This window comes from Bombina bombina, chromosome 1 (genome assembly GCF_027579735.1).
Source record: "Bombina bombina isolate aBomBom1 chromosome 1, aBomBom1.pri, whole genome shotgun sequence".
Lineage (NCBI taxonomy): Eukaryota > Metazoa > Chordata > Amphibia > Anura > Bombinatoridae > Bombina > Bombina bombina.
In genome coordinates, this window is record NC_069499.1 from 1,108,499,965 (window position 1) to 1,108,524,872 (window position 24,908).

At 42.1% G+C, this 24,908-nt stretch overlaps 2 protein-coding genes across 4 annotated transcripts in view; one reads left to right on the forward strand and one right to left on the reverse strand.

The window, feature by feature from the left end:
- SCRN2 (secernin 2) overlaps positions 1–1,841 on the forward strand; it is an 81,709-nt gene extending 79,868 nt beyond the window's left edge. For 2 of the 3 annotated variants that reach the window (XM_053697601.1, XM_053697610.1), the window contains exons 5-8: positions 64–279; positions 579–744; positions 865–1,045; positions 1,585–1,841. In XM_053697601.1, the coding sequence (XP_053553576.1) occupies positions 64–279; positions 579–744; positions 865–1,045; positions 1,585–1,776 (755 nt within the window). In that variant the 3' untranslated portion in view covers positions 1,777–1,841. The remainder of the gene's footprint in view (positions 1–63; positions 280–578; positions 745–864; positions 1,046–1,584) is intronic. The other variant, XM_053697618.1, reaches the window with a different exon arrangement.
- On the reverse strand, positions 1,824–20,207 carry LRRC46 (leucine rich repeat containing 46). Its single transcript, XM_053717429.1, has 5 exons — positions 20,131–20,207; positions 11,127–11,236; positions 10,789–10,858; positions 10,512–10,663; positions 1,824–2,470 (listed from the first exon to the last, which is right to left on the reverse strand). The coding sequence occupies exons 1-5, from the start codon at positions 20,205–20,207 to the stop codon at positions 1,860–1,862; spliced, it is 1,020 nt and encodes a 339-aa protein (XP_053573404.1). The 3' UTR covers positions 1,824–1,859.
- Positions 20,208–24,908: the final 4,701 nt, after the last annotated feature.

The following is a 24,908-nucleotide window of genomic DNA, read 5'->3' on the forward strand; positions in this document are numbered from 1 at the left end:
ACGCTTACTAGTTAACACTCAAGTTAGTCAGTACATTTAAAAATCTTTAACTCTGTTTCACAGAAGGTGTACGGAACTTGTCTAACCAACTGAGTGTAGCTTCACATCTGTGGTCTGAACACCCGCAAGTCCGTTCTCATGCTAAGGACCAGGGTTGGTGGGATGAGAAAGAAGAGTTTAATTTCTGCAAAACATATTCCCTTGAGAAACAACCGGAAAGAATGGAGTTAGCAAAGGCACGGTATAAAGCTGGAAAGGAATTGCTGAGGAATATAGAAGGTAAGATTGGAAATAGGGCGCGGGAAAGAATATCATAAGTGATTATTAATGTAGGCAAGTGAAGAACACTAGTTTATAGTATATGAAGAGAAAAGAGGGATTAGAAAAATGAAGAGTGCAGGGGTTAAGTGAAAAAAGAATGAAACAGAAGTTGATCATGGGAGGTTGGCATACCTCACTCTTCAAAAGAACAGGAAATGCAAATGAAAAAAGATCAAAGGGGAGTGTGTATCCTTACAGAAGCCTGTTTTACAGTGATGTTGTGTGTCACTTTATATTTTCGTCTGCTTGCTCTTCAGGACATGTTACTATAGAGACCATGTTTCAAATATTGAGAGACAAGGATAGTGGGATATGCATGAACTCTGGTGGTTTCTGCACTACATCCAGTATGGTGTCTGTGTTGCCCGTCAACCCCCAATCACCTTGTGTGCATCTGCTGACTGCCACACCTGATCCATCCAGGTAAAAGGCAACAGTGTCTGTCTACATCTGTATAAAGTTTTTGTTCACCGATAAAATCGAAAAACACTTTATAATCCAATGTGAGTCTCTGCACATATGTCGTGTTTCCTTATATTGTAGGTCTGTTTACAAGCCTTTTGTGTTTGGTCCATGGGTGACCCAGGTGCCATGGGTGTTGTCACCCATATTTGGGGAAAGTGATCCCATAAGGAAGATTCCTCGTTTCCACACCAAGGTGGATCGGAGACACACATTATACAAGTGCCACCAAACAACGCTGGAAGAATGCAGACACAGTAAGGTGTGAATACGGCAATAGCACAGCTCTAAGAAATAAGATAGATTTTTGCATTTAAAGGGATAGGAAAGTCAAAATAAAACTTGCATGATCCAGATAGATCATGTAATTTTAAGACAATTTTAAATTAACTTCTATTTTCAAAATGTGCTTCTTTCTCTTGGTATCCCTTGTTGAAAATGAATATGCACATATCATACACTAGTGGGATCTAGCTGTTGATTGGTGCCTGCTAAAATGTGTTTCTTGTGATTGGCTAACTAGATGTGTTCAGCTAGTTTCCAGTAGAGCAATGCTGCTCTTTCAGCAAATGATTACAAGAGAATAAAGCATATTTAATAATAATAGAAGTAAATTGAAAATTTATTTAAAATTGTATGTTCTATCCAAATCATGAAAGAAAATTTGGGGATTTTCCTGTCCCTTTAAGAAGTGACAACTGACTTGATCTATGCAACATGTTTTATGTCAGAGAGATTTAGAGAAGAAAGGTTTTGTATGACCAGTGACAATACTAATATTGCCTTTTCTATTTTTGGCAGGATGCTGAGCAGAAGTTGCATGAAAAACAGAGGGAATTGGAAGCTCAGAATCTCCAGTTGGTTAAAAAGCTGTTGAATGGAACCATGACTGATAACTTAACTGACTTACCTGACATATTTCTGCATAGTGTGGAGAAGGAACTAGCTCTTTACAGAGGGGCGATAGAGAACAATAGCAGTACTATAACATGATATAACTGTGAGATCACTTGCTGATCAGTGGAAATAAATACAATCAGTGCACATTTACAAAATCATTTTTATTGTAGGCTTACTCACTGAGTCTGTTTTTTTAGTTGGCGTGAGCTGAACTTGCCTGCATGTTGTGATGTACTTGAAGCAGTTGGCTGTGATTTTCCTGACAAAGGTGCCATTTTAGCTGTTCTCTTTCCTTGAACAGATGCAGAAGTCTGCAATTTACTAGAGGGAGTGGTCAATGCTGATGGTTGTGTTGGGGACAATTTACATGAAGGGGAGCTACTGAATGCAGATTTTGACATATTTCTGCTCCGTGGGGCTCCATATTGGGTTTGTGGAGGGGTAGCTAGAGCCTTGGTGGGTGTCTTTACAGTAATTACTTTAGAGGACGTTGAAGCATTATGGCAGTTTAAATTATCTATTTTTTTCTCAGATGGAGCAAGGACCTGTCGATGCTTTGTAAGTAATAGTGGGCTCTTATACAAGGCAGGAGACTGTGGTTCCTTTTTAGATAAGGCAGTGGCTCTAGGACCTATCTCATGTAACGAGGAACAATTGTATTGTTGCATAGTATCTTTTATGGGAATTTCTCTCAGCTCCTCCAGGCGCTCTTGGTGCTCTCTCCGAGCTCTTTCTCTTCTCTGGTAAGACCGTTCTACCAGTTCTTCGTGCAAAGAATAGAGACTTTCTGTGGAGTGAATGTTAAAAAAAAAAAGTTATTGCCTAATGCAGGGCTCAGCAATCTATAGAATGTGTGGAACCGTGATTAATTTTAATGGCACTTGAGGTGGTGCACTGAGGACTGACACAGCCTTTGGTTCCACCCTTGTTACATTTCTGCCATGTAGGGGGGCAACCAGGCCCAGTGTTACCCTCCTCTTAACTACCCACACACAGGCACTTTGCACAGTACTTTAGAAACAACACACTACAAGCTAGAGAAACCCAAACAAACTGCTACTGGGGAGGCTTGGGGTAATTAAGGTAAATGGCTGACAAATTGACTCTCACATTGACGGACATCACAGAATTATCTAAGAACAGGAGCTGAACCAGGAATTCCCAGTGCATTATAGGGTTACCTCCAAAGAAAGTAATGAAGCTTATTAGAATGAAGATTCTAGCAGGGGAAAGCAAATGTGACAGGGAGCACATACAAATCAAACCTCCCAGATGAAACATACATACAAATCAAACCTCCCAGATGAAACATACAGACAAATCAAACCTCCCAGATGAAACATACAGACAAATCAAACCTCCCAGATGAAACATACAGACAAATCAAAACTCCCAGATGAAACATACAGACATATCAAACCTCCCAGATGAAACATACAGACAAATCAAACCTCCCAGATGAAACATACAGACAAATCAAACCTCCCAGATGAAACATACATACAAATCAAACCTCCCAGATGAAACATACAGACAAATCAAACATCCCAGATGAAACTGTAAGACGATTTAAGAGAAAATATACACCCAAAGTATGCCCCTGTTCAGCCTAATTGCCAATGCTGTGAGATTAATTTCACAATATAAATAACAAAATTTATGCTTACCTGATAAATGTATTTCTTTCCGGATATGGTGAGTCAACAACGTCATCAATTACTAGTGGGAATATCACTCCTGGCCAGCAGGTGGAGGCAAAAAGCACCACAGCAAAGCTGTTAAATGTCACTCCCCTACCCATAACCCCCAGTCATTTGACCAAAAGCAAATGGAAAAAATTACTAACACAAGGTGTAGAGGTGCCTAAGGTTTAGACAAAACAAAATTACTCTTAAATTAAAGGGAGGGGTTGTGGACTCATTATATTCGGAAATAAATACATTTATCAGGTAAGCATACATTTTGTTTTCTTTCCTAACATATGGTGAGTCCATGACGTCATCAATTACTTGTGGGAACCAATACCCAAGCTAGAGGACACAGATGACTAGGGAGGGATAACAGACAGACCTAAACAGAAGGCATCACCTCTTGAAGAACCTTTCTTCCAAAGGAAGCCTCGGCCGAGACAAAGGTATCAAATTTGGAAAAAAAGTTGCAGCCTTGCAAATCTATTCCACAGAAGCTTCATTTTTGAAAGCCCAAGAAGAGGAGACAGCCCTTGTGGAATGATCCATAATTCTCTCAGGAGGCTGCTGACCAGCAGTCTCATAAGCAAAACGAATTATACTTCTCAACCAGAGAGAAAGAGAAGTAGCAGTAGCTTTCTTACCTTTACGTTTATCAAAAAAACAAACAAAAAGGGCACAGGACTGGTGAAACTCCTGAGTCGCCTGTAGATAAAATATTAAAGCACGCACAACATCCAGGTTGTGTAACAAATGTTCCTTATGAGAAGAAGGATTAGGACATAGAGAAGGAACATTGATTTTCTGATTAATGTTTCTATCCGAAACCACTTTTGGAAGAAAACCAAACTTAGTCCGAAGAACCGCCTTATCAGCATGAAAGATAAGATAAGGCGAATCACATTGCAAAGCTGAGAGTTCCAAGACTCTACGAGCAGAAGAGATGACAATAAGGAACAAAACCTTCCAAGATAACAATTTAACATCTATGGAATGCAAAAAACTTTAAGAACAAGGTTAAGGCTCCAAGGAGTACAAACAGATTTAAACACAGGCCTGATTCTAACCAGGGCCTGACAAAAGGATTGAACGTCTGGCACATCCGCAAGACGCTTGTGTAACAAGATAGATAAGGCAGAAATTTGACCCTTTAGTGAACTGACTGACAATCCTTTCTCCAGGCCTTCCTGGAGAAAAGACAAAATCCTAGAGATCCTGACTCTACTCCAAGAGTAGGCCCTGGATTCACACCAATAAAGGTATTTACGCCATACCTTATGGTAAATCTTTCTAGTAACAGGCTTGCAAGCCTGAATCATGGTCTTAATGACCATAACTCAAAAAAACACGCTTAGACAGAACTAGGCATTCAATTTCCAAGCAATCAGCTTCAGAGTAACAAAATTAGGATGATGGAATGGACCAGAAGGTCCTTCCTCAGAGGCAACCTCCAAGGTGAAAAAGATGACATCCTTACTAGGTCTGCATACCAGATCCTGCGAGGTCATGCAGGAGCTATTAGAATTACTGATGCTCTCTCCTGTTTGGTACGATCAATGGCTCGTGGAAGGAGAGCAAACGGAAGAAACAGGTATGCTAGACTGAAATCCCAAGGGACTGCCAGAGCATCTACCTGGGCGGCTTGCGGATCTCTTGATCTTGAACCGTACCTTGAAAGATTGGCGTTCTGCCACGCCATCAGAACCAACTCCAGCACCCTCCATTTGAGGGTAAACCTGGAGAACACCTCCAGATGGAGAGCCCACTCCCCAGGATGAAATGTCTGTCTGCTCAGGAAGTCCGCTTCTCAATTGTCCACTCCTGGAATGTGGATTGCAGATAGACAGCAATTGTGAGCTTCCACCCACTGAACAAACTTCATGGCTAAGGAACTCCGGGTTCCTCCCTGGTGGTTGATGTAAGCCACTGAGGTGATATTGTCCGACTGGAACATGATAAACCAGGCAAAGGACAACTGAGGACAAACCATCAGAGCATAGTAGATCGCTCTCAACTCCAAGATGTTTATGGGGAGATCAGACTCCTCCCGAGTCCATAGTCCCTGCGCCTTTAACGAGTCCCAGACTGCGTCCAGCAGGCTGGTGTCCGTGGTCACAATCACCCAGCAAGGTCTCCGGTAGCCTGTGCCCTGAGACAGATGCTCCTAAGAAAGCCACCACAGGAGACAGTCTCTGTCGACTGGTCTAGATCTATCCTCTGAGACAGATCCACATGATCCCCGTTCTATTGTCTGAGCATACATAACTGCAGAGCTCTCAAATGGAATCGAGCAAAGGGAATGATGTCCATGGAGGTAACCATCTGACCAATTACCTCCATAAATTGAGCCACTGATGGCCAAACAGTAGACTGCAGAGAGAGGCAAGAGGAAAGAAATTTGGATTTTCTGACCTCTGTCAGAAATATTTTCATAAATAGGGAATCTATTATGGTTATAAAAAAATACTACCTATCTGGAACAAGGGAACTCTTTTCCAGATTCACTTTCCATCTGTGGGAAAGTAGAAAAAACAACAAGATCTCTATGAGAGTTTGCTTGTTGAAAAGATGGCGCCTGAACCAATATATCGTCCAGGTAGGGCACCACTGCAATTTCCCAAGCCACAAACTGAAAGTGTTTGTCTAGAAAGGTGAATCTCAGGAACTTGTGATGATCCCTGTGAATAGGAACAAGAAGATACGCATCCTTCAGGTCTATGTTCGTCATGAATTGACCCTCTTGGACCAAGGGAAGAATGGAACTAATGGTTTTCATTTTGAGGGACAGTACTCTGAGAAACCTGTTGAGACACTTTAGGTCTAGAATGGGTCGAAAAGTTCCCTCTTTTTTGGGAACCACAAAGAGATTTGAATAGAATCCTAGGCCCTGTTCCCAAACAGGAGCTAGAACAATTACTCCCAGGGAGGAAATGTCCTGAACACAGTTAAAAAATGCCTCTCTTTTTATCTGGACGGCAGATAATCTTGAGAGGTGGAACCTGCCCCTGGGAGGAAAAATGCTGAATTCTATTTTGTAACCCTGAGATACGTCTACAGCCCAGGGATCTGGGACATCTCGCACCCAAGCTTGAGAAAAACGTCTGCCCTCCACGGAAAGCCCTGCTAAGGGAGAAACGCGTTGATGTGTTTAAGTTGCAGTTCTATTATCCAGGATTTATCTGTGGACTTGTACCTGTATTGATTCAATACTGCCGTGGTGTTTTTACATTCTTGTTGGAGACAAATGAGACACCTGACAAGCTATCATTAGCCTAGACACCTGGTGTTCCCTGATCAGATCGCTGACTAAGTGTGAGGCATTTGTTTTCTGATCCGAATAACCTTTGGTGCAGACTCCATGGACTTTTCACAATTAGTATTAGTATCCTGCGTGCTAATAGGCACTAAAGAGCGGATACATTACTGGAATCGGCATTTACACCTATCTGGCTGGCGGATTGAAACGGACCAATAGGATTGTGACTATGGGACAGCTCCCACACAAGTGACGTCACACGGCCACGTCTGCGAGCACTGACGGAGGTAAGCCGTTATCTCGGACTACCATCAGGAACATACTAGGTAACAGTCCCCGCATTATTTGGAATTGTTTTAAGTTTGTGCATCACTCTGACTTGGAGTTTTAAGTGACTTATTTTTTATATTTGGTGGCAACTTTTTTATTTCTATTTTTGTTTTTAACGGAGACGTCCGCTTTTTAGTTTGTTTGCTACATATGTTTATTTCCATACACATAATCATAGATATTTTAAGAAATTTGGCATAGCCATTATTTTATTCATTCTGGTCCTCTTTTTTTGGTGTAGTTACAAATCATTATTTCTATATCCACCTTCAGCTATAGCGCTCCTGTATATGTGTGTTATATATTTTGTTTTTACCTATGTGAGGGACACTTAGGTTTTTCCAGGAGTTTGGTGGTGCACTCAGCGCACACTATTGTATGTTTGCTAGATATCTTGGCTCCCAAATTGCATGGGAGCATTAGAATAAAGGAATAGCCTTAATCCTGTCCTGCATCTCCTCCAAAGGAGTCTCTACCTGAAGTGGATCAGATAAGATATCAAACCAATAAGATGCCGCAATTGACATAGTGGCAATACAAACTGCAGGTTGCCATTGAAGACCTTGATGAACGAACCTTTTCTTCAAATAAGCTTCCAGCCTTTTGTCCAATGGATCCTTAAAAGAGCAGCTATCCTCTATAGGAATAGTAGTTCTCTTAGCTAGAGTAGAAATAGCCCCTTCTACTTTAGGCATCGTGCCCCATGAATCTTTAATGAAGTCAGCGACAGTCAACCTCTTTCAAAAGACAGGAGATGGAGAAAAAGGTATCCCTGGCTTCTCCAATTCCTGTGCAATAATCTCTGTAGCACAGTCTGGAACAGGAAACACCTCCACAGAGGAAGGAACATCAAAGTATCTATTAAGTTTACTAGATTTGTTAGGGTTGACAACGACTAGAGAATCTAAGTCGTCCAAAGAAGCCAAAACTTGCTTTAACAATATCCAAAGGTATTCAAGTTTAAATCTGAAGGTTACAACTTCAGCATTAGATGAAGGAATTATACTGTCCGAATCTGAGAATTCATCCTCAAAGGCTATAGACGTATCCTCCTCGTCAGACTTATGAGGGAGGACAACTTGGGTAGCAGATGCTGAAGCAGAAACCTTACTATCTGAATCTCTATTTTCCCTCCTGCATTTTCCCTTTAGCATAGGAAAGGCAGATAATGCTGCAGATACTGCAGATGATACCTAGACAGCAAATTCTGCAGGCAAATAAACTCCTCCAGGACATTGAGAGGAACTGCAGGGCACTGCATGTGATGCTGGTGAGGCTTGGGACGTTTGAGGAGAAAGCTGTGTATGTATGTATGTATGTGGTACTTGTAAAGCGATGCTAATCACCCATAAGGCGCTGCTCATTTTATCATTTTATGAAAGGCTGAGTGGATCTCGCCGGGGATCGAACCTGCAACCCTTGGGTTGCTACAGAGCTCAGCCACAGTGCCTTAGCATGCTGAGCTATCTGTGGCATTGCCTGAACAGCATCATCCTGGGAGACATTAGGTTTAACAAAAAGAACTCTGATTTTACACTTTAATGTCCTCTCTACACATGAGGATCAAAATTGCGTTGGGGTAACAATTTGGGCCTCTAAACATAAGAGCAGACTCGTGCTCCATTGCAGATATGGCCCCAAAATCAGTTTGATTAAAACCAAAAGAAAAATTGTTACTGTCGCTTTCAGAAGACATTTTTTCTCTTTAGGACACAAATTTTCCAGACCAATATTTGCACACAAAAAGTTTTAAAAACTACAAGTCTTAAAAATAGTTTACCGGCCACCTCTACATCTCAGATTAGCTGAGGTGCTCCTACCTAACCCCTGGGACAGCTATCGCTGTAGAGCAATTAGCTATCAGAGCTCTGAAACTCGGCTCCTGCACGAACCACCACTCCGTACTATAGCCTAGAGCGGAAGCGGTGGTGGGTCAGATGACCGGCTGAAGGGAACTGGACCACACACAAAGCAGCCGTAAAATGAAAGGCTCAGCCTTATCTAAAACAGAAGCGTTACATCTGGAAAACGCCCTCTCACTCGAAAAAAGTTTAAGTGCCAAACATGACGAATAATAAGAGCCCTCATTTTACACAGAGTTCCCTTGAAATAAAATGAGCCACAGATGAATAAAGATAAAAATAGGGTAATCCTTCCACACAGTGACAAAAATGAACCCCTCAGTCTTCTATCACGTCAGTGCCTGCATCCTGCCAACCTTAAATACTTATTAAAGGATTAATGTGTCCCAAAGTTATTGCAGTCATATACTTGAGAAGTGCAAGCCTCCAGTCCTTAGAATACAAAATGCATTTACCTGCAATCTAGCTGTCAGGCAGGACGCCAGCTTACACAGTGTGAGAGGACGCCACTCCTCACAGAGAGCAGTAGAAAAAGAAAGAACAGAGTAAACCTACTAGGGCAGCAAGGCCCACCTTACAAGTTCCTAACTGTTTTAAAGCCACCACTACCCTACTGAAGGGATTAACGTGGACTACGGCTAGACCCAAAAAACTTGCTTGTAGAGAAAGATATCCAATTTTCTTCAGACACCAAAACTTCACCTCCTCCATTGACAGAGGCAAAGAGAATGACTGGGGGTAATGGGTAGGGGAGTGACACTTAACAGCTTTGATGTGGTGCTCTTTGCCTCCTCCTGCTGGCCAGGAGTGATATTCCCACTAGTAATTGATGACGTGGTGGACTCACCATATCTTAGGAAAGAAATATACAGTATATTTTGAGACCTTGCTTACATTTTCATAATTTTCTGTGTGCCTTAAATATGAGTTTAACAGTCTAAATTTTATAAGTTTTTTTTGTGTAATTTAAGGACAGTTTGTATGGAATAATATAAATCTGCAATTTTCATCAGGTTTTTAACACTATTTAGATGTGAACTGTTTATACAATTTTTTTATGCATACTTTGAATCCGTTTTTAACCGCATACATTAAATATGCTTTGAAAATGTATAGTTTGTTTTCTAAATGTATATGCTGTATCTTGCCATCATATATAGAAATGTAGGTTACGCTCCTTAGGGCGAAACATAGCTCACAGTGTAAAATGTGCCTTTAGATCGTCCCGTCATGGAATTCATAGCACTGACAGAGCATTTTAGATCATATCTCCTAAGCAGAGAGCTTTAGATTATCGGCCGTATGATTTGAGGTCTAATATTGGCTATAGGGTAAAAGATGGGCTGTAGGGTCAAAGGTCTGGTCTGACATGGATATGTGGCTAACATAATGGCTGCAGATGAAAGAGTCCAATCTTAGGTTCGGTCTTTATTATTATGATTAATATTTTCAATAGTTATACAAAGGATAAGGCTGGCACCCATGGTCACATTTTAGCATTACTTTGGAACAGCGCTCATAAAAGGTTGCCAGCCCCTGGCCTAATGGTTTCTCAATTTTCAAAAAATTTAGAAGCAGTCATTCTGTACCCTAGACAGAAGTACTTGGAGGGGTTGTACTATTCTGATCTGTTAATGTATGGTGGTAAATTGGATAGAAAATAGGTATATTTTTGTTAAATGAGTATATTACCTGAGACTATAGATGTTGGGCTGAAAACATTATCAATGTCTATCTCCTCATCATCTTCCTGCATCACTGGATGTTCTTCTAGGCTCTCCCTTTCTCTTACTGGCTCCCTATCAAGTTCCTGTAGAAGGGGAAGAGACTCCAGAATTTGCTGCCTAATAAGATAAAGACAGAAAAGTTAGATGCACCTCATTGTATGAACTCTGAAGGGTCACGTCTGCCTCTCATTGTTATGTCACACTTTATACAGATGTGCATCTCCTTGTCTCTTTGACCTTACCTGTAGCCATATTTCTGTGTGCAGCTGTTTTCCGTTAGATCCAAGATAAACAGATTTGTAGGTAGTTCTCCTATAATTTATTGAGAAGAAGAATATTATGGGGGTATTCAAACACTAAATACTGATGTCTTACACAGCCATTCTCTACTAATCATTATGTTTGGAGATTTTGCTTCCATTACAGTATATGTTCTGGTCAATTTCATTAGCACAGAGTATTATCCAATCCCACTATTAAACAGCTATGCATAAAACGTCATATTTTCTTACAATAGTAAGGGTGCTCCTCTTATCCATACATTTGTTACGGATCCTTTTACACGGAGGACAACTCTCACCTACACTCAGATACTGGATCAGATTATGAGACAGGTCCAGGAGCATCAGATTCTGAAGAAAGTTTAGGTTTCCAATCTTCTCAATCCTGTTTCCTGAGAGACTCAGAAACCTGGAAGGGAAGCATGTAAAATGGTGGTTTGTACTGTAAAAGAGTTATTGGTGGACTTACTGTAAAATATGTAAATTGATGTATTTGGGAATAAAATGGACAGAATTTGTACAAGCCAGATAGTCTGGCACATTATTTACAATGTGAGACATAAAGGGAAGAAGAAATTACTGTGCAGGGATATGTCTTTTGGGGAAATGCATGCTAAATATGGCTGGTGGTGAAATTATTGTTAGAAAAGAAACCGAATGGGTTGTAATACTTTATATGACATATACCAGGTGGGAGAATCAAAATAAAAGTGGTTGTTGATAGCCCATTACATTTGAGGAACTTTTATTATTTAAATTTGTAAAGAAATTTGATAAGCCAAAACACTTATAATGCATATTAAACACAAATGAAACATTTTTTTTCATAAAAGTTATATGAATGTTGTAAAATTGCTACCAACAATGTATACAATACAAACTTTAGAATTGATTTTAACGCTCTAAAAATGATAGCTCAGAGAATGGTGTGCGTGAATAAAGGCATCTCAAGTCTAACGAACCCCCCCCCCCCCACAGTGATACCCATTTCTCTTGTAAGGTGTATCCAGTCCACGGATCATCCATTACTTGTGCGATATTCTCCTTCCCAACAGGAAGCTGCAAGAGGATCACCCATAGCAGAGCTGTCTATATAGCTCCTCCCCTAACTGCCACTACCAGTCATTCTCTTGCAGCTCTCAACAAAAAAGGAAGTAGCTAGAGAGATGTGGTGTTTATTTAGTTTATCTTCAATCAAAAGTTTGTTATTTTCAAATGGTACCGGAGTTGTACTGTTTTAGCCTCAGGCAGAAAGTTGAAGAAGAGTCTGCCTGTGGTTTTTGATGATCTTAGCAGGTTGTAACTAAGATCCATTGCTGTTCTCACACATAACTGAAGAGATTAGGTAACTTCAGCTGGGGGAATGGCGTGCAGGGTCTCCTGCTATGAGGTATGTGCAGTTTAAATTTTTCTAGAGAAATGAATATGCTAGAAAATGCTGTTAATACCGGATTTATGTAAGGTAAGCCTGATTACAGTGATTTAATAACGACTAGTATCATGCTTGCTGTAAAAGGTAATATTCTTATTACTTTCTCACATTACTGAAAATAAGATAACGTTTGCTGGAAGTGTTTAAACGTTTTTTTTCTACATATTGGTGATAAAACTTTATTGGGGCCCAGTTTTTTCCACATGGCTGGCTAGATTTTGCCTAGGGATAGTTTTTTATGGCCCTCTCACTGTGAGTACAGGTTGGGAGGGGCCTAATTTCAGGCCTAAATCGTGCAGTAGTTTTTGCAGCTTGATACCTCCAGCTTCCCTGAAGGAGTCCCCTGAACACTTAGGACCTCTACAAAGGGTTTTTGTGCCTTCAAAAGTCGTTGTATGGGCAGGTAGGGCCCCAGCAGAGCTGTGGCAGTTTGTTGTGACTGTTAAAAAACGTTTATATCGTTTTTTTGATCCAGTTTTGAAACTAAGGGGTTAATTATCCATTTGCAAGTGGGTGCATTGCTCTGTTAGTCTATTATACACACTGTCAAAATTTCATAAGATTTACTGCTTTTTATCACTGTTTTTCAATTTCTGACAAAATTTGTTTCTCTTAAAGGCACAGTACCGTTTTTATTTATTGCTTGTTTACATTTATCAAAGTGTTTTCCAAGCTTGCTGGTCTCATTGCTAGTCTGTTTAAACATGTCTGACATAGAGGAAACTCCTTGTTCATTATGTTTAGAAGCCATTGTGGAACCCCCTCTTAGAATGTGTATCAAATGTACTGATTTTACTTTAAGTTATAAAGATCATATTCTGTCTTTAAAAGATTTATCACCAGAGGAAATTGAAGTTATGCCGACTAACTCGCCCCACGTGTCAGAACCTTTTACTCCCGCTCAAGGGACTCCCGCTCAAGTGGCGCCAAGTACATCTAGCGCGCCCATGGCGTTTACTTTACAAGACATGGTGGCAGTTATGGATCATACCCTTACAGCGGTATTGTCCAAACTACCAGGGTTACAAGGAAAGCGAGACAGCTCTGGGACTAGAAAAAATACAGAGCTCTCTGACGCTTTAGTAGCTATGTCTGATATCCCCTCACAATATGCAGAAGCTGAGGCAGGAGAGCTTCTTTCTGTGGGTGATTTTTCTAACTCAGGGAAGATGCTTCAACCTGATTCTGATATGTCTACATTTAAATTTAAGCTTGACCACCTCCGCGTGTTGCTCAGGGAGGTTTTAGCTACTCTGGATGACTGTGAAACCATTATAGTGCCAGAGAAATTGTGTAGATTGGATAAATACTATGCAGTGCCTGTTTACACTGATGTTTTTCCAATACCTAAAAGGTTTTCAGAAATTATTACTAAGGAATGGGATAGACCAGGTGTACCGTTCTCTCCCCCTCCTATTTTTAAGAAAATGTTTCCAAAAGATGCCGCTACACAGGACTTATGGCAAACGGTCCCTAAGGTGGAGGGAGCAGTTTCTACCCTAGCTAAGCGTACAACTATTCCGTCGAGGACAGTTTGTGCTTTCCTAGATTCAATGGATAAAAAAGTTAGAGGGTTACCTTAAGAAAATGTTTATTCAACAAGGTTTTATTCTCCAGCCTCTTGCATGCATTGCCCCGGTCACTGCTGCTGCGGCCTTCTGGTTTGAGTCTCTGGAAGAGGCTTTACAGGTAGAAACTCCATTGGATGATATACTTGACAAGCTTAAAGCGCTTAAGCTAGCCAATTCATTTATTTCTGATGCCGTTGTTCATTTAACCAAACTAACGGGTAAGAACTCAGGTTTTGCTATACAGGTGCGTAGGGCGCTATGACTTAAATCCTGGTCAGCTGATGTTACTTCAAAGTCTAAGCTTCTCAACATTCCCTTCAAGGGGCAGACCCTATTCGGGCCTGGACTGAAGGAGATCATTTCTGATATTACTGGAGGAAAAGGTCATGCCCTTCCTCAGGATAGGTCTAATAAATTAAGGACCAAACAAACTAATTTTCGTTCCTTTCGAAACTTTAAGACGAGCGCGGCATCAACTCCCTCTAATGCAAAACAAGAGGGAAATTTTGCCCAGTCCAAGCCGGTCTGGAGACCTAACCAGGCCTGGAACAAAGGTAAGCAGGCCAAGAAGCCTGCTGCTGCCTCTAAGACAGCATGAAAGATCAGAACCCGATCCGGTAACGGATCTAGTAGGGGGCAGACTTTCTCTCTTTGCCCAGGCTTGGGCAAGAGATGTCCAGGATCCCTGGGTGTTGGAAATTGTGTCCCAGGGATATCTTCTGGACTTCAAAGCTTCTTCCCCAAAAGGAAGATTTCACCTCTCACAATTATCTGCAGACCAGATAAAGAGAGAGGCATTCTTACATTGTGTTCAAGACCTCCTAGTTATGGGAGTGATCCACCCAGTTCCAAAGGAGGAACAAAGGCAAGGCTTTTATTCAAATCTCTTTGTGGTTCCCAAGAAAGAGGGAACCTTCAGACCAATCTTAGATCTCAAGATCCTAAACAAATTTCTCAGGGTCCCATCTTTCAAGATGGAGACTATTCGAACCATCCTACCTATGATCCAGGAGGGTCAATACATGACTACCGTGGACTTAAAGGATGCTTATCTTCACATTCCGATACACAAAGATCATCATCGGTTTCTCAGGTTTGCCTTCCTAGACAGGCATTACCAGTTTGTGGCTCTTCCCTTTGGGTTAGCTACGGCACCAAGAATCTTTACGAAGGTTCTGGGGTCACTTCTGGCGGTCCTAAGGCCGCGGGGCATAACAGTAGCCCTTTACTTAGACGACATTCTGATACAGGCGTCGAATTTCCAAATTGCCAAGTCCCATACGGACATTGTTCTGGCATTCCTGAGGTCTCATGGGTGGAAAGTGAACGAAAAGAAGAGTTCTCTATCCCCTCTCACAAGAGTTTCCTTCCTGGGGAACTCTGATAGATTCTGTAGAAATGAGGATTTACCTGACAGAGGACAGGTTGTCAAAACTTCTAAATTCCTGCCGTGTTCTTTATTATACTTCTCGCCCTTCGGTGGCTCAGTGTATGGAAGTAATCGGCTTAATGGTAGCGGCAATGGACATAGTTCCGTTTGCCCGCCTACATCTCAGACCGCTGCAACTCTGCATGCTCAGTCAGTGGAATAGGGATTACACAGATTTGTCCCCTCTACTAAATCTGGATCAAGAGACCAGGGATTCTCTTCTCTGGTGGCTATCTCAGGTCCATCTGTCCAAAGGTATGACCTTCGCAGGCCAGATTGGACAATAGTAACAACAGATGCCAGCCTTTTGGGCTGGGGTGCAGTCTGGAACTCTCTGAAGGCTCAGGGGTCGTGGACTCAGGAGGAGGCACTCCTTCCAATAAACATTCTGGAACTAAGAGCGATATTCAATGCTCTTCAGGTTTCAAAGATAATTTAATGGGCAGAGATTCACTCTTGCCATCTATCAGCTATCCATATCCCAGGAGTAGAGAACTGGGAGGCAGATTTTCTAAGTCGTCAGACTTTTCATCCGGGGGAGTGGGAGCTCCATCTGGAGGTGTTTGCACAGTTGATTCAACGTTGGGGCAAGCCAGAACGCCAAGCTTCCTTGTTACGGATCCAGGTCCAGGGATCCCAAGGCATCTCTGATAGATGCTCTAGCAGCGCCTTGGTCCTTCAACCTGGCTTATGTGTTTCCACCGTTTCCTCTGCTCCCTCGTCTGATTGCAAAGATCAAACAGGAGAGAGCATCAGTAATTTGATAGCACGTACGTGGCCACGCAGGACTTGGTATGCAGATCTGGTGGACATGTCATCCTTTCCACCATGGACTCTGCCTCTGAGGCAGGACCTTCTACTTCAGAGTCCTTTCAACCATCCAAATCTAATTTCTCTGCGGCTGACTGCTTGGAGATTGAACGCTTGATTTTATCAAAGCGTGGTTTCTCCGAGTTGGTCATTGATACCTTAATACAAGCGCGAAAGCCTGTCACCAGGAAAATCTATCATAAGATATGGTGTAAATATCTTCATTGGTGTGAATCCAAGGGTTACTCATGGAGTAAAGTCAGGATTACTAGGATATTATCTTTTCTCCAAGAAGGATTGGAGAAGGGTTTGTCAGCTAGTTCCTTAAAAGGACAGATTTCTGCTCTGTCTATTCTTTTGCACAAACGTCTGGCTGAGGTTCCAGACGTGCAGTCATTTTGTCAGGCTTTAGTCAGAATCAAGCCTGTGTTTAAACCTGTTGCTCCGCCTTGGAGTTTTAATTTAGTTCTTAAGGTTCTTCAAGGGGTTCCGTTTGAACTTTTGCATTCCATAGATATTAAGCTCTTATCCTGGAAGGTTCTGTTTTTAGTAGCTATCTCCTTGGCTCAAAGAGTTTCGGAGTTATCTGCTTTACAATGTGATTCACCTTATCTCATTTTTCATGCAGATAAAGTAGTGTTACGTACCAAACCTGTTTTTTTACCTAAGGTGGTATCTAATAAAAATATCAATCAGGAGATTGTTGTACCGTCATTGTGTCCTAATCCTTCTTCAAAGAAGGAACGTCTTTTACACAATCTTGACATGGTTCGTGCTTTAAAGTTTTATTACAATCTACTAAAGATTTTCGTCAAACATCTGCATTGTTTGTTGTCTACTCTGGACAGAGGAGAGGCCAAAAGCTTCGGCAACCTCTCTTTCTTTTGGCTAAGGAGTATAATACGCTTAGCTTATGAGACTGCTGGCCAGCAGCCTCCTGAAAGGATTACAGCTCATTCTACTAGAGCGGTAGCTTCCACATGGGCTTTTTAAAAATGAGGCTTCTGTTGAACAGATTTGTAAGGCGGCAACTTGGTCTTCGCTTCATACTTTTTCAAAGTTCTATAAATTTAATACTTTTTGCTTCTTCGGAGGCTATTTTTGGGAGAAAGGTCTTGCAGGCAGTGGTGCCTTCCGTTTAAGCGCCTGCCTTGTCCCTCCCTTCATCCGTTGTCCTATAGCTTTGATATTGGTATCCCACAAGTAATGGCCTTACAAGAGAAAACATAATTTATGCTTACCTGATAAATTTATTTCTCTTGTGGTGTATCCAGTCCACGGCCCGCCCTGTCATTTTAAGGCAGGTGTTTTTTATTTTAAACTACAGTCACCACTGCACCCTATAGTTCTTCTCCTTTCTCTTGCTTGTCTTCGGTCGAATGACTGGTAATGGCAGTTAGGGGAGGAGCTATATAGACAGCTCTGCTGAGGGTGATCCTCTTGCAGCTTCCTGTTGGGAAGGAGAATATCCCACAAGTAATGGATGATCCGTGACTGGATACACCACAAGAGAAATAAATTTATCAGGTAAGCATAAATTATGTTTTTCAAAGGCAAAAAAAACATACCATTTTAACAATCGCTTAAAAATCAAAAACAGACATGGCAAAAAAGCAAAGTTTTAACTGACATACTATACTGTTAAAGAACAAAGTGTATTCCAGCCACCAAATTTCTTTAAAAGAACCTTTATTTCACATAGGGTCTTCAGCAACAAACATACAATGTTTCAAGCCTCAGCAGGCTCTTAGTCATGTATCATAGCATACATGACTATGAGCCTGCTGAGGCTTGAAACGATGTATGTTTGTTGCTGAAGACCCTATGTGGAAATAAAGGTTCTTTTAAAGAAATTTGGTGGCTGGAATACACTTTGTTCTTGGATTGTTTGGGACTTCGCAAGTCCTTTATTCCCTGCCTCATTGAAGAAGAAAAAGAGAGACAAAAGGTGTGCTGTTTTCCTACCTCCCTGGTGAATATACTATACTGTTATTCAGTTACATAATTATTATGTTGTCATTGTTTAGTGATGTCCAGTTTTCCTACACTGATTTGCTATGATTCATTTGTCACAGACAAACTTTGAGTTTATTAATCTATTCTTTAAGTTACGTGTCACATAAAGAACCATGGGCATTATATTTGTTTCATAAGATGATGAAAGTCCATAGGTTTCCATAACGTGGGATACATTCCTACCACTAGGAGGAAGTCAAGAACCCTCACAAAGGCTTTAATCCCTCCCACCTCCTCTCCCACTCAGTTTGTTATCACCCTTCGAGGAGAGAGGTTGAGAGAAGTGCTTATATTTCTTATCTAATCATTTATTGGGAGCTCAGACCTGACTTGAGACCCAGTACCTCTCTTCCACCTTGGCTTAGGGAAGATGTCACAATAATTTATCCAAGATTCTGAGTGGAAACAGGGGTAAATGCATACCTCAGTTATGGCATGTCAGTACCCTCACGGGTAAATCTCTGAGCCACAATTGCCCATCAGGGGTCCCATCCCTTAGCCTTTACCTGAGGGATTGCTGGTATATCCGCAAGTATGCTCTGTAGTATATTTACTTGCACTGGATGGGCTCTCTACTGGATCAGCATTCTGTGAGGGAGAAAAAACCTTATCTAGCTGGTCAGATACAGTAGAGGGGTGCTGCAGTCCAGGTTAGTGACTCAGACACTAAACACAGCCCAGGAACTATCCCTAGTACTCTCCTAATATAGGCACTACATATGTAAGGGGGTTCCACATCCTTTACACAGAGCACTTTATCTATGGGTTTAACATCATAAATTGCGGAATTCAGCATTAAAATCCTAATTATTCCATTGCCCTATTACCACTTGCCTATTTATGTGGCTTAGGGAGATTCCACTGACTCTTCTCCAGAGTTTAAAACAAGTAAGCGTACATGAAAACCAAAAGAAGTTCCTCACATCACTTGTACACACGCAGGGTCCTATTCCCCAGGCTCAGTTACCACCAAGCTTACAAAGCTCTGATTCGGCTGAGTCTCTTCTGAGGGTGAAATCTCCTTTGAGGACCTTGATGCAATAAATGAGCCAGAGACTGATTCCACCATATCCTCTTCCAGCTTCAGGTGATTCCGATCAATCTTATGAGGATATTCACAACTGCATTACAGTACTTTTGAAGTAAAGATGCTTTTTTGGATCAGAATTCGATAATATTATCAAAACTGTCACTGGAGGAAAGGGTCTTTTCTACTCAGGACAAAAAGTCTAAGAAGAAAGTACAAACAAACAAATTGTTTTCATTCCTTTCCGCTCCTCTAGAGATCAAAAGTCCCCATCGAACCAGAAGTCTGAATCCCTCTAAGCCTTCCTGGAAAACCTGGAACTACGTACAAAACAGATCAAAAAGCCCAATTCAAATCTAAAATCTTCATGAGAGGGACGTCCCTTAGTCCAGAAGATCTTCTGGTAGGGGACAGATTGATTTGGTTTTAGAAGGCCTGGTCTCTATCAGTTCAGGATCCTTGGGTTATCAATATTATATCCCAGGGTTATTGCACCATATCTCCCTGGAAACTGTTTCATCTGTCTCACGTTCCAAAGGATCCTGTAAAGGGAGCTGCCTTGTTCAATGTGTTCAAGACCTAGAGGACATGGGAGTGATACAACCTGTTCCTATCTCTCAACAGGGACAGGGTTTCTATCATAACCTCTTCATTGTCCCAAAGAAGGAAGCACTTACCGTCCTATCCTGGACCTAACAAATTAGTTTGTGCACCTTCTTTCAAAATGGAAACGATCTGTAACCATTTTGCTCTAGTTCAGGAATTTATGACATCCATACACTTAAAGGATGCATATCTGCACATCCCAATTCACAAGGATCATTTCCAGTTTCTAAGATTTTGTGTTCCCAACAAACATTAACAATTTGTGGCCCCTCCCCTTTGGTCCTTGCATCTTCACAAAGGTATTAGGGGCTCTCTTAGCATTTATCAGAGTGATACAACCTGTTCTATCTCTCAACAGGGACAGGGTTTCTATCCTAACCTCTTCATTTTCCCAAAGAAAGGAAGCACTTACCGTCCTATCCTGGACCTAAAGACTCTGAACAAATTAGTTTGTGCACCTTCTTTCAAAATGGAAACGATCCGTACCATTTTGCCTCTAGTTCAGAATTTATGACATCCATACACTTAAAGGATGCATATCTGCACATCCCAATTCACAAGGATCATTTCCAGTTTCTTAAGATTTTGTGTTTCCAACAAACATTAACAATTTGTGGCCCTCTCCTTTGGTCCTTGCATCTTCACGAAGGTATTAGGGACTCTCTTAGCAGTCATCAGAGCTCAGAGAATGTCCATTGCCCCTTATTTGGCCGATATTTTGGTCCAAGCTCCGTCTCTTTCTCTGGCTACTGCTTATTCCCAAAGAATGGTATCTTTCCATCAGGATTATGGATGAGAAATCAATGTCCCCAAAAGTTCTTTATCACCAGCCACAAGAGTAGTTTTTCTGGGAGCGATAACATAATTTATGCTTACCTGATAAATTCCTTTCTTCTGTTGTGTGATCAGTCCCACGGGTCATCATTACTTCTGGGATATAACTCCTCCCCAACAGGAAATGCAAGAGGATTCACCCAGCAGAGCTGCATATAGCTCCTCCCCTCTACGTCAGTCCCAGTCATTCGACCAAGAATCAACGAGAAAGGAGTAACCAAGGGTGAAGTGGTGACTGGAGTATAATTTAAAAGATATTTACCTGCCTTAAAACCAGGGCGGGCCGTGGACTGATCACACAACAGAAGAAAGGAATTTATCAGGTAAGCATAAATTATGTTTTCTTCTGTTATGTGTGATCAGTCACGGGTCATCATTACTTCTGGGATACCAATACCAAAGCAAAAGTACACGGATGACGGGAGGGATAGGCAGGCTCATTATATAGAAGGAACCACTGCCTGAAGAACCTTTCTCCCAAAAATAGCCTCCGAAGAAGCAAAAGTGTCAAATTTGTAAAATTTGGAAAAAGTATGAAGCGAAGACCAAGTTGCAGCCTTGCAAATCTGTTCAACAGAGGCCTCATTCTTAAAGGCCCAAGTGGAAGCCACAGCTCTAGTGGAGTGAGCTGTAATTCTTCAGGAGGCTGCTGACCAGCAGTCTCATAGGCTAAACGTATTATGCTACGAAGCCAAAAAGAGAGAGAGGTAGCAGAAGCTTTTTGACCTCTCCTCTGTCCAGAATAAACGACAAACAGGGAAGAAGTTTGGCGAAATCTTTAGTTGCCTGCAAGTAGAACTTGAGGGCACGAACTACATCCAGATTGTGTAGAAGACGTTCCTTCTTTGAAGAAGGATTTGGACACAAGGATGGAACAACAATCTCTTGATTGATATCCTGTTAGTGACCACCTTAGGTAAGAACCCAGGTTTAGTACGCAGAACTACCTTGTCTGAGTGAAAAAATCAGATAAGGAGAATCACAATGTAAGGGCTGATAACTCAGAGACTCTTCGAGCCGAGGAAATAGCCATTAAAAACAGAACTTTCCAAGATAACAATTTTATATCAATGGAATGAAGGGGTTCAAATGGAACACCCTGTAAAACGTTAAGAACTAAGTTTAAACTCCATGGCGGAGCAACAGCTTTAAACACAGGCTTGATCCTAGCTAAAGCCTGACAAAAAAGCCTGGACGTCTGGATTTTCTGACAGACGCCTGTGTGTAACAAGATGGACAGAGCTGAAATCTGTCCCTTTAATGAACTAGCTGATAAACCCTTTTCTAACCCTTCTTGTAGAAAAGACAATATCCTAGAGATCCTAACCTTACTCCAGGAGTAATGTTTGGATTCGCACCAGTATAGGTATTTACGCCATATTTTATGGTAAATCTTTCTGGTAACAGGCTTCCTAGCCTGTATCAGGGTATCAATAAACCGACTCAGAAAAACCACGTTTTGATAAAATCAAACGTTCAATTTCCAAGCAGTCAGCTTCAGAGAAGTTAGATTTTGATGTTTGAATGGACCCTGTATCAGAAGGGTCCTGTCTTAGAGGTAGAGACCAAGGCGGACAGGATGACATGTCCACTAGATCTGCATACCAAGTCCTGCGTGGCCATGCAGGCGCTATTAGAATCACTGATGCTCTCTCCTGCTTGATTTTGGCAATCAATCGAGGAAGCAGCGGAAAGGGTGGAAACACATAAGCCATCCCGAAGTTCCAAGGTGCTGTCAAAGCAATCTATCAGAACCGCTCCCGGATCCTGGATCTGGACCCGTAGCGAGGAAGTTTGGCGTTCTGGCGAGACGCCATGAGATCTATCTCTGGATTGCCCCAACGTCGAAGTATTTGGGCAAAGACCTCCGGATGACAGTTCCCACTCCCCCGGATGAAAAGTCTGGCGACTCAAGAAATCCGCCTCCCAGTTCTCCACTCCCGGGATGTGATTGCTGACAGGTGGCAAGAGTGAGACTCTGCCCAGCGAATTATCTTTGATACTTCCACCATTGCTAGGGAGCTTCTTGTCCCTCCCTGATGGTTGATGTAAGCTACAGTCGTGATGTTGTCCGACTGAAACCTGATGAACCCCCGAGTGTTAATTGGGGCCAAGCTAGAAGGGCATTGAGAACTGCTCTCAATTCCAGAATGTTTATTGGAAGGAGACTCTCCTCCTGATTCCATAGTCCCTGAGCCTTCAGAGAATTCAGACAGCGCCCCAACCTAGTAGGCTGGCGTCTGTTGTTACAATTGTCCAGTCTGGCCTGCTGAATGGCATCCCCCTGGACAGGTGTGGGCCGATGAAGCCACCATAGAAGAGAATTTCTGGTCTCTTGATTCAGATCAGAGTAGGGGACAAATCTGAGTAATCCCCATTCCACTGACTTAGCATGCATAATTGCAGAGGTCTGAGGTGTAGGCGTGCAAAAGGTACTATGTCCATTGCCGCTACCATTAAGCCGATCACCTCCATGCATTGAGCTAAATGACGGGTGTTGAATGGAATGAAGGACACGGCATGCATTTTGAAGCTTTGTTAACCTGTCCTCTGTCAGGTAAATCTTCATTTCTACAGAATCTATAAGAGTCCCCAAGAATGGAACTCTTGTGAGAGGAAAAAGAGAACTCTTCTTTTCGTTCACTTTCCATCCATGCGACCTTCAGAAATGCCAGAACCAACTCTGTAGGAGACTTGGCAGTTGAAAGCTTGAAGCTTGTATTAGAATGTCGTCTAGGTATGGAGCTACCGAAATCCCTCGCGGTCTTAGTACCGCCAGAAGGGCACCCAGAACCTTTGTGAAGATTCTTGGAGCCGTAGCCAACTCCGAATGGAAGAGCTACCAACTGGTAGTGCCTGTCTAAGAAGGCAAACCTTAGAGACCGGTGATGATCTTTGTGGATCGGTATGTGAAGGTAAAGCATCCTTTAAATCCACTGTGGTCATGTACTGACCCTCTTGGATCATGGGTAAGATTGTCCGAATAGTTTCCATTTTGAACGATGGAACTCTTAGGAATTTGTTAGAATCTTTAAATCTAAGATTGGCCTGAAAGTTCCCTCTTTTTTGGGAACTACAAACAGGTTTGAGTAGAAACCCTTGTCCTTGTTCCGACCGCGGAACGGATGGATCACTCCCATTATTAACAGATCTTGTACGCAGCGTAGAAACGCTTCTTTCTTTATCTGGTTTGTTGACAACCTTGACAGATGAAATCTCCCTCTATGGGGGAGATAATTTGAAGTCTAGAAGGTATCCCTGAGATATGATCTCTAGTGCCCAGGGTGATCCTGAACATCTCTTGCCCAGCCTGGGCGAAGAGAGAGAGTCTGCCCCCTACTAGATCCGGTCCCGGATCGGGGGCTCTCGGTTCATGCTGTCTTTGGGGGCAGCAGCAGGTTTCCTGCCTGCTTGCTCTTGTTCCAGGACTGGTTAGGGCTTCCAGCCTTGCCTGTAACGAGCAACAGCTCCTTCCTGTTTTGGTGCAGTGGAGGTTGATGCTGCTCCTGTTTTAAAGTTCCGAAAGGGACGAAAATTAGACTGTCTAGCCTTAGCTTTGGCTTTGTCTTGAGGTAGGCGTGGCCCTTACCTCCTGTAATGTCAGCGATAATCTCTTTCAAACCGGGCCCAAAAAAGACTGCCCCTTGAAAGGTATATTAAGTAATTTGGACTTAGAAGTAACATCAGCTGACCAGGATTTTAGCCACAGCGCCCTACGTGCCTGTATGGCGAATCTGGAGTTCTTAGCCGTAAGTTTTGGTTAAATGTACTACGGCCTCCGAAATGAAGGAATTAGCTAGTTTAAGGACTCTAAGTCAGTCCGTAATGTCGTCTAGCGTAGATGAACTAAGGTTCTCTTCAAGCGACTCAATCCAAAATGCTGCCCGCAGCCGTAATCGGCGCGATACATGCAAGGGGTAGTAATATAAACCTTGTGAACAAACATTTTCTTAAAGGTAACCCTCTAATTTTTATCCATTGGATCTGGAGAAAGCACAGCTATCCTCCACCGGATAGTGGTACGCTTAGCTAAAGTAGAAACTGCTCCCTCCACCATGGGGGACCGTTTGCCATATAGTCCCGAGTGGTGGGCGTCTATTGGAAACATCTTTCTAAATATTGGGAGGGGGTGAGAACGGCACACCGGGGGTCTATCCCACTCCTTAGTAACAATTTCAGTTTAGTCTCTTAGGTATAAGGAAAAACGTCAGTACTCGCCGGTACCACCGGAGCTACCGCAAAGTATTATCCAACCTACACAGGTTTCTCTGTTATTGACAACGGTGTTACAATCGTTGAGAGCTGCTAAGACCTCCCCTAGTAATACACGGAGGTTCTCCAATTTAAATTAAAATT

What these genes read in the sequence shown, in the direction of transcription:
- LRRC46 (XM_053717429.1), bottom strand. Translation starts at nt 20,207, where the DNA reads ATGGTACGGATCGTTTCCATTTTGAAAGAAGGTGCACAAACTAATTTG. An exon ending in TTTAGGTCCAGGATAGGACG is followed by an intron (nt 11,237 to 20,130) that starts GTAAGTGCTTCC and finishes CTTCCCTTCCAG; the next exon opens with GTTTCTGAGTCTCTCAGGAA. An exon ending in CCCAACATCTATAGTCTCAG is followed by an intron (nt 2,471 to 10,511) that starts GTAATATACTCA and finishes TTCACTCCACAG; the next exon opens with AAAGTCTCTATTCTTTGCAC.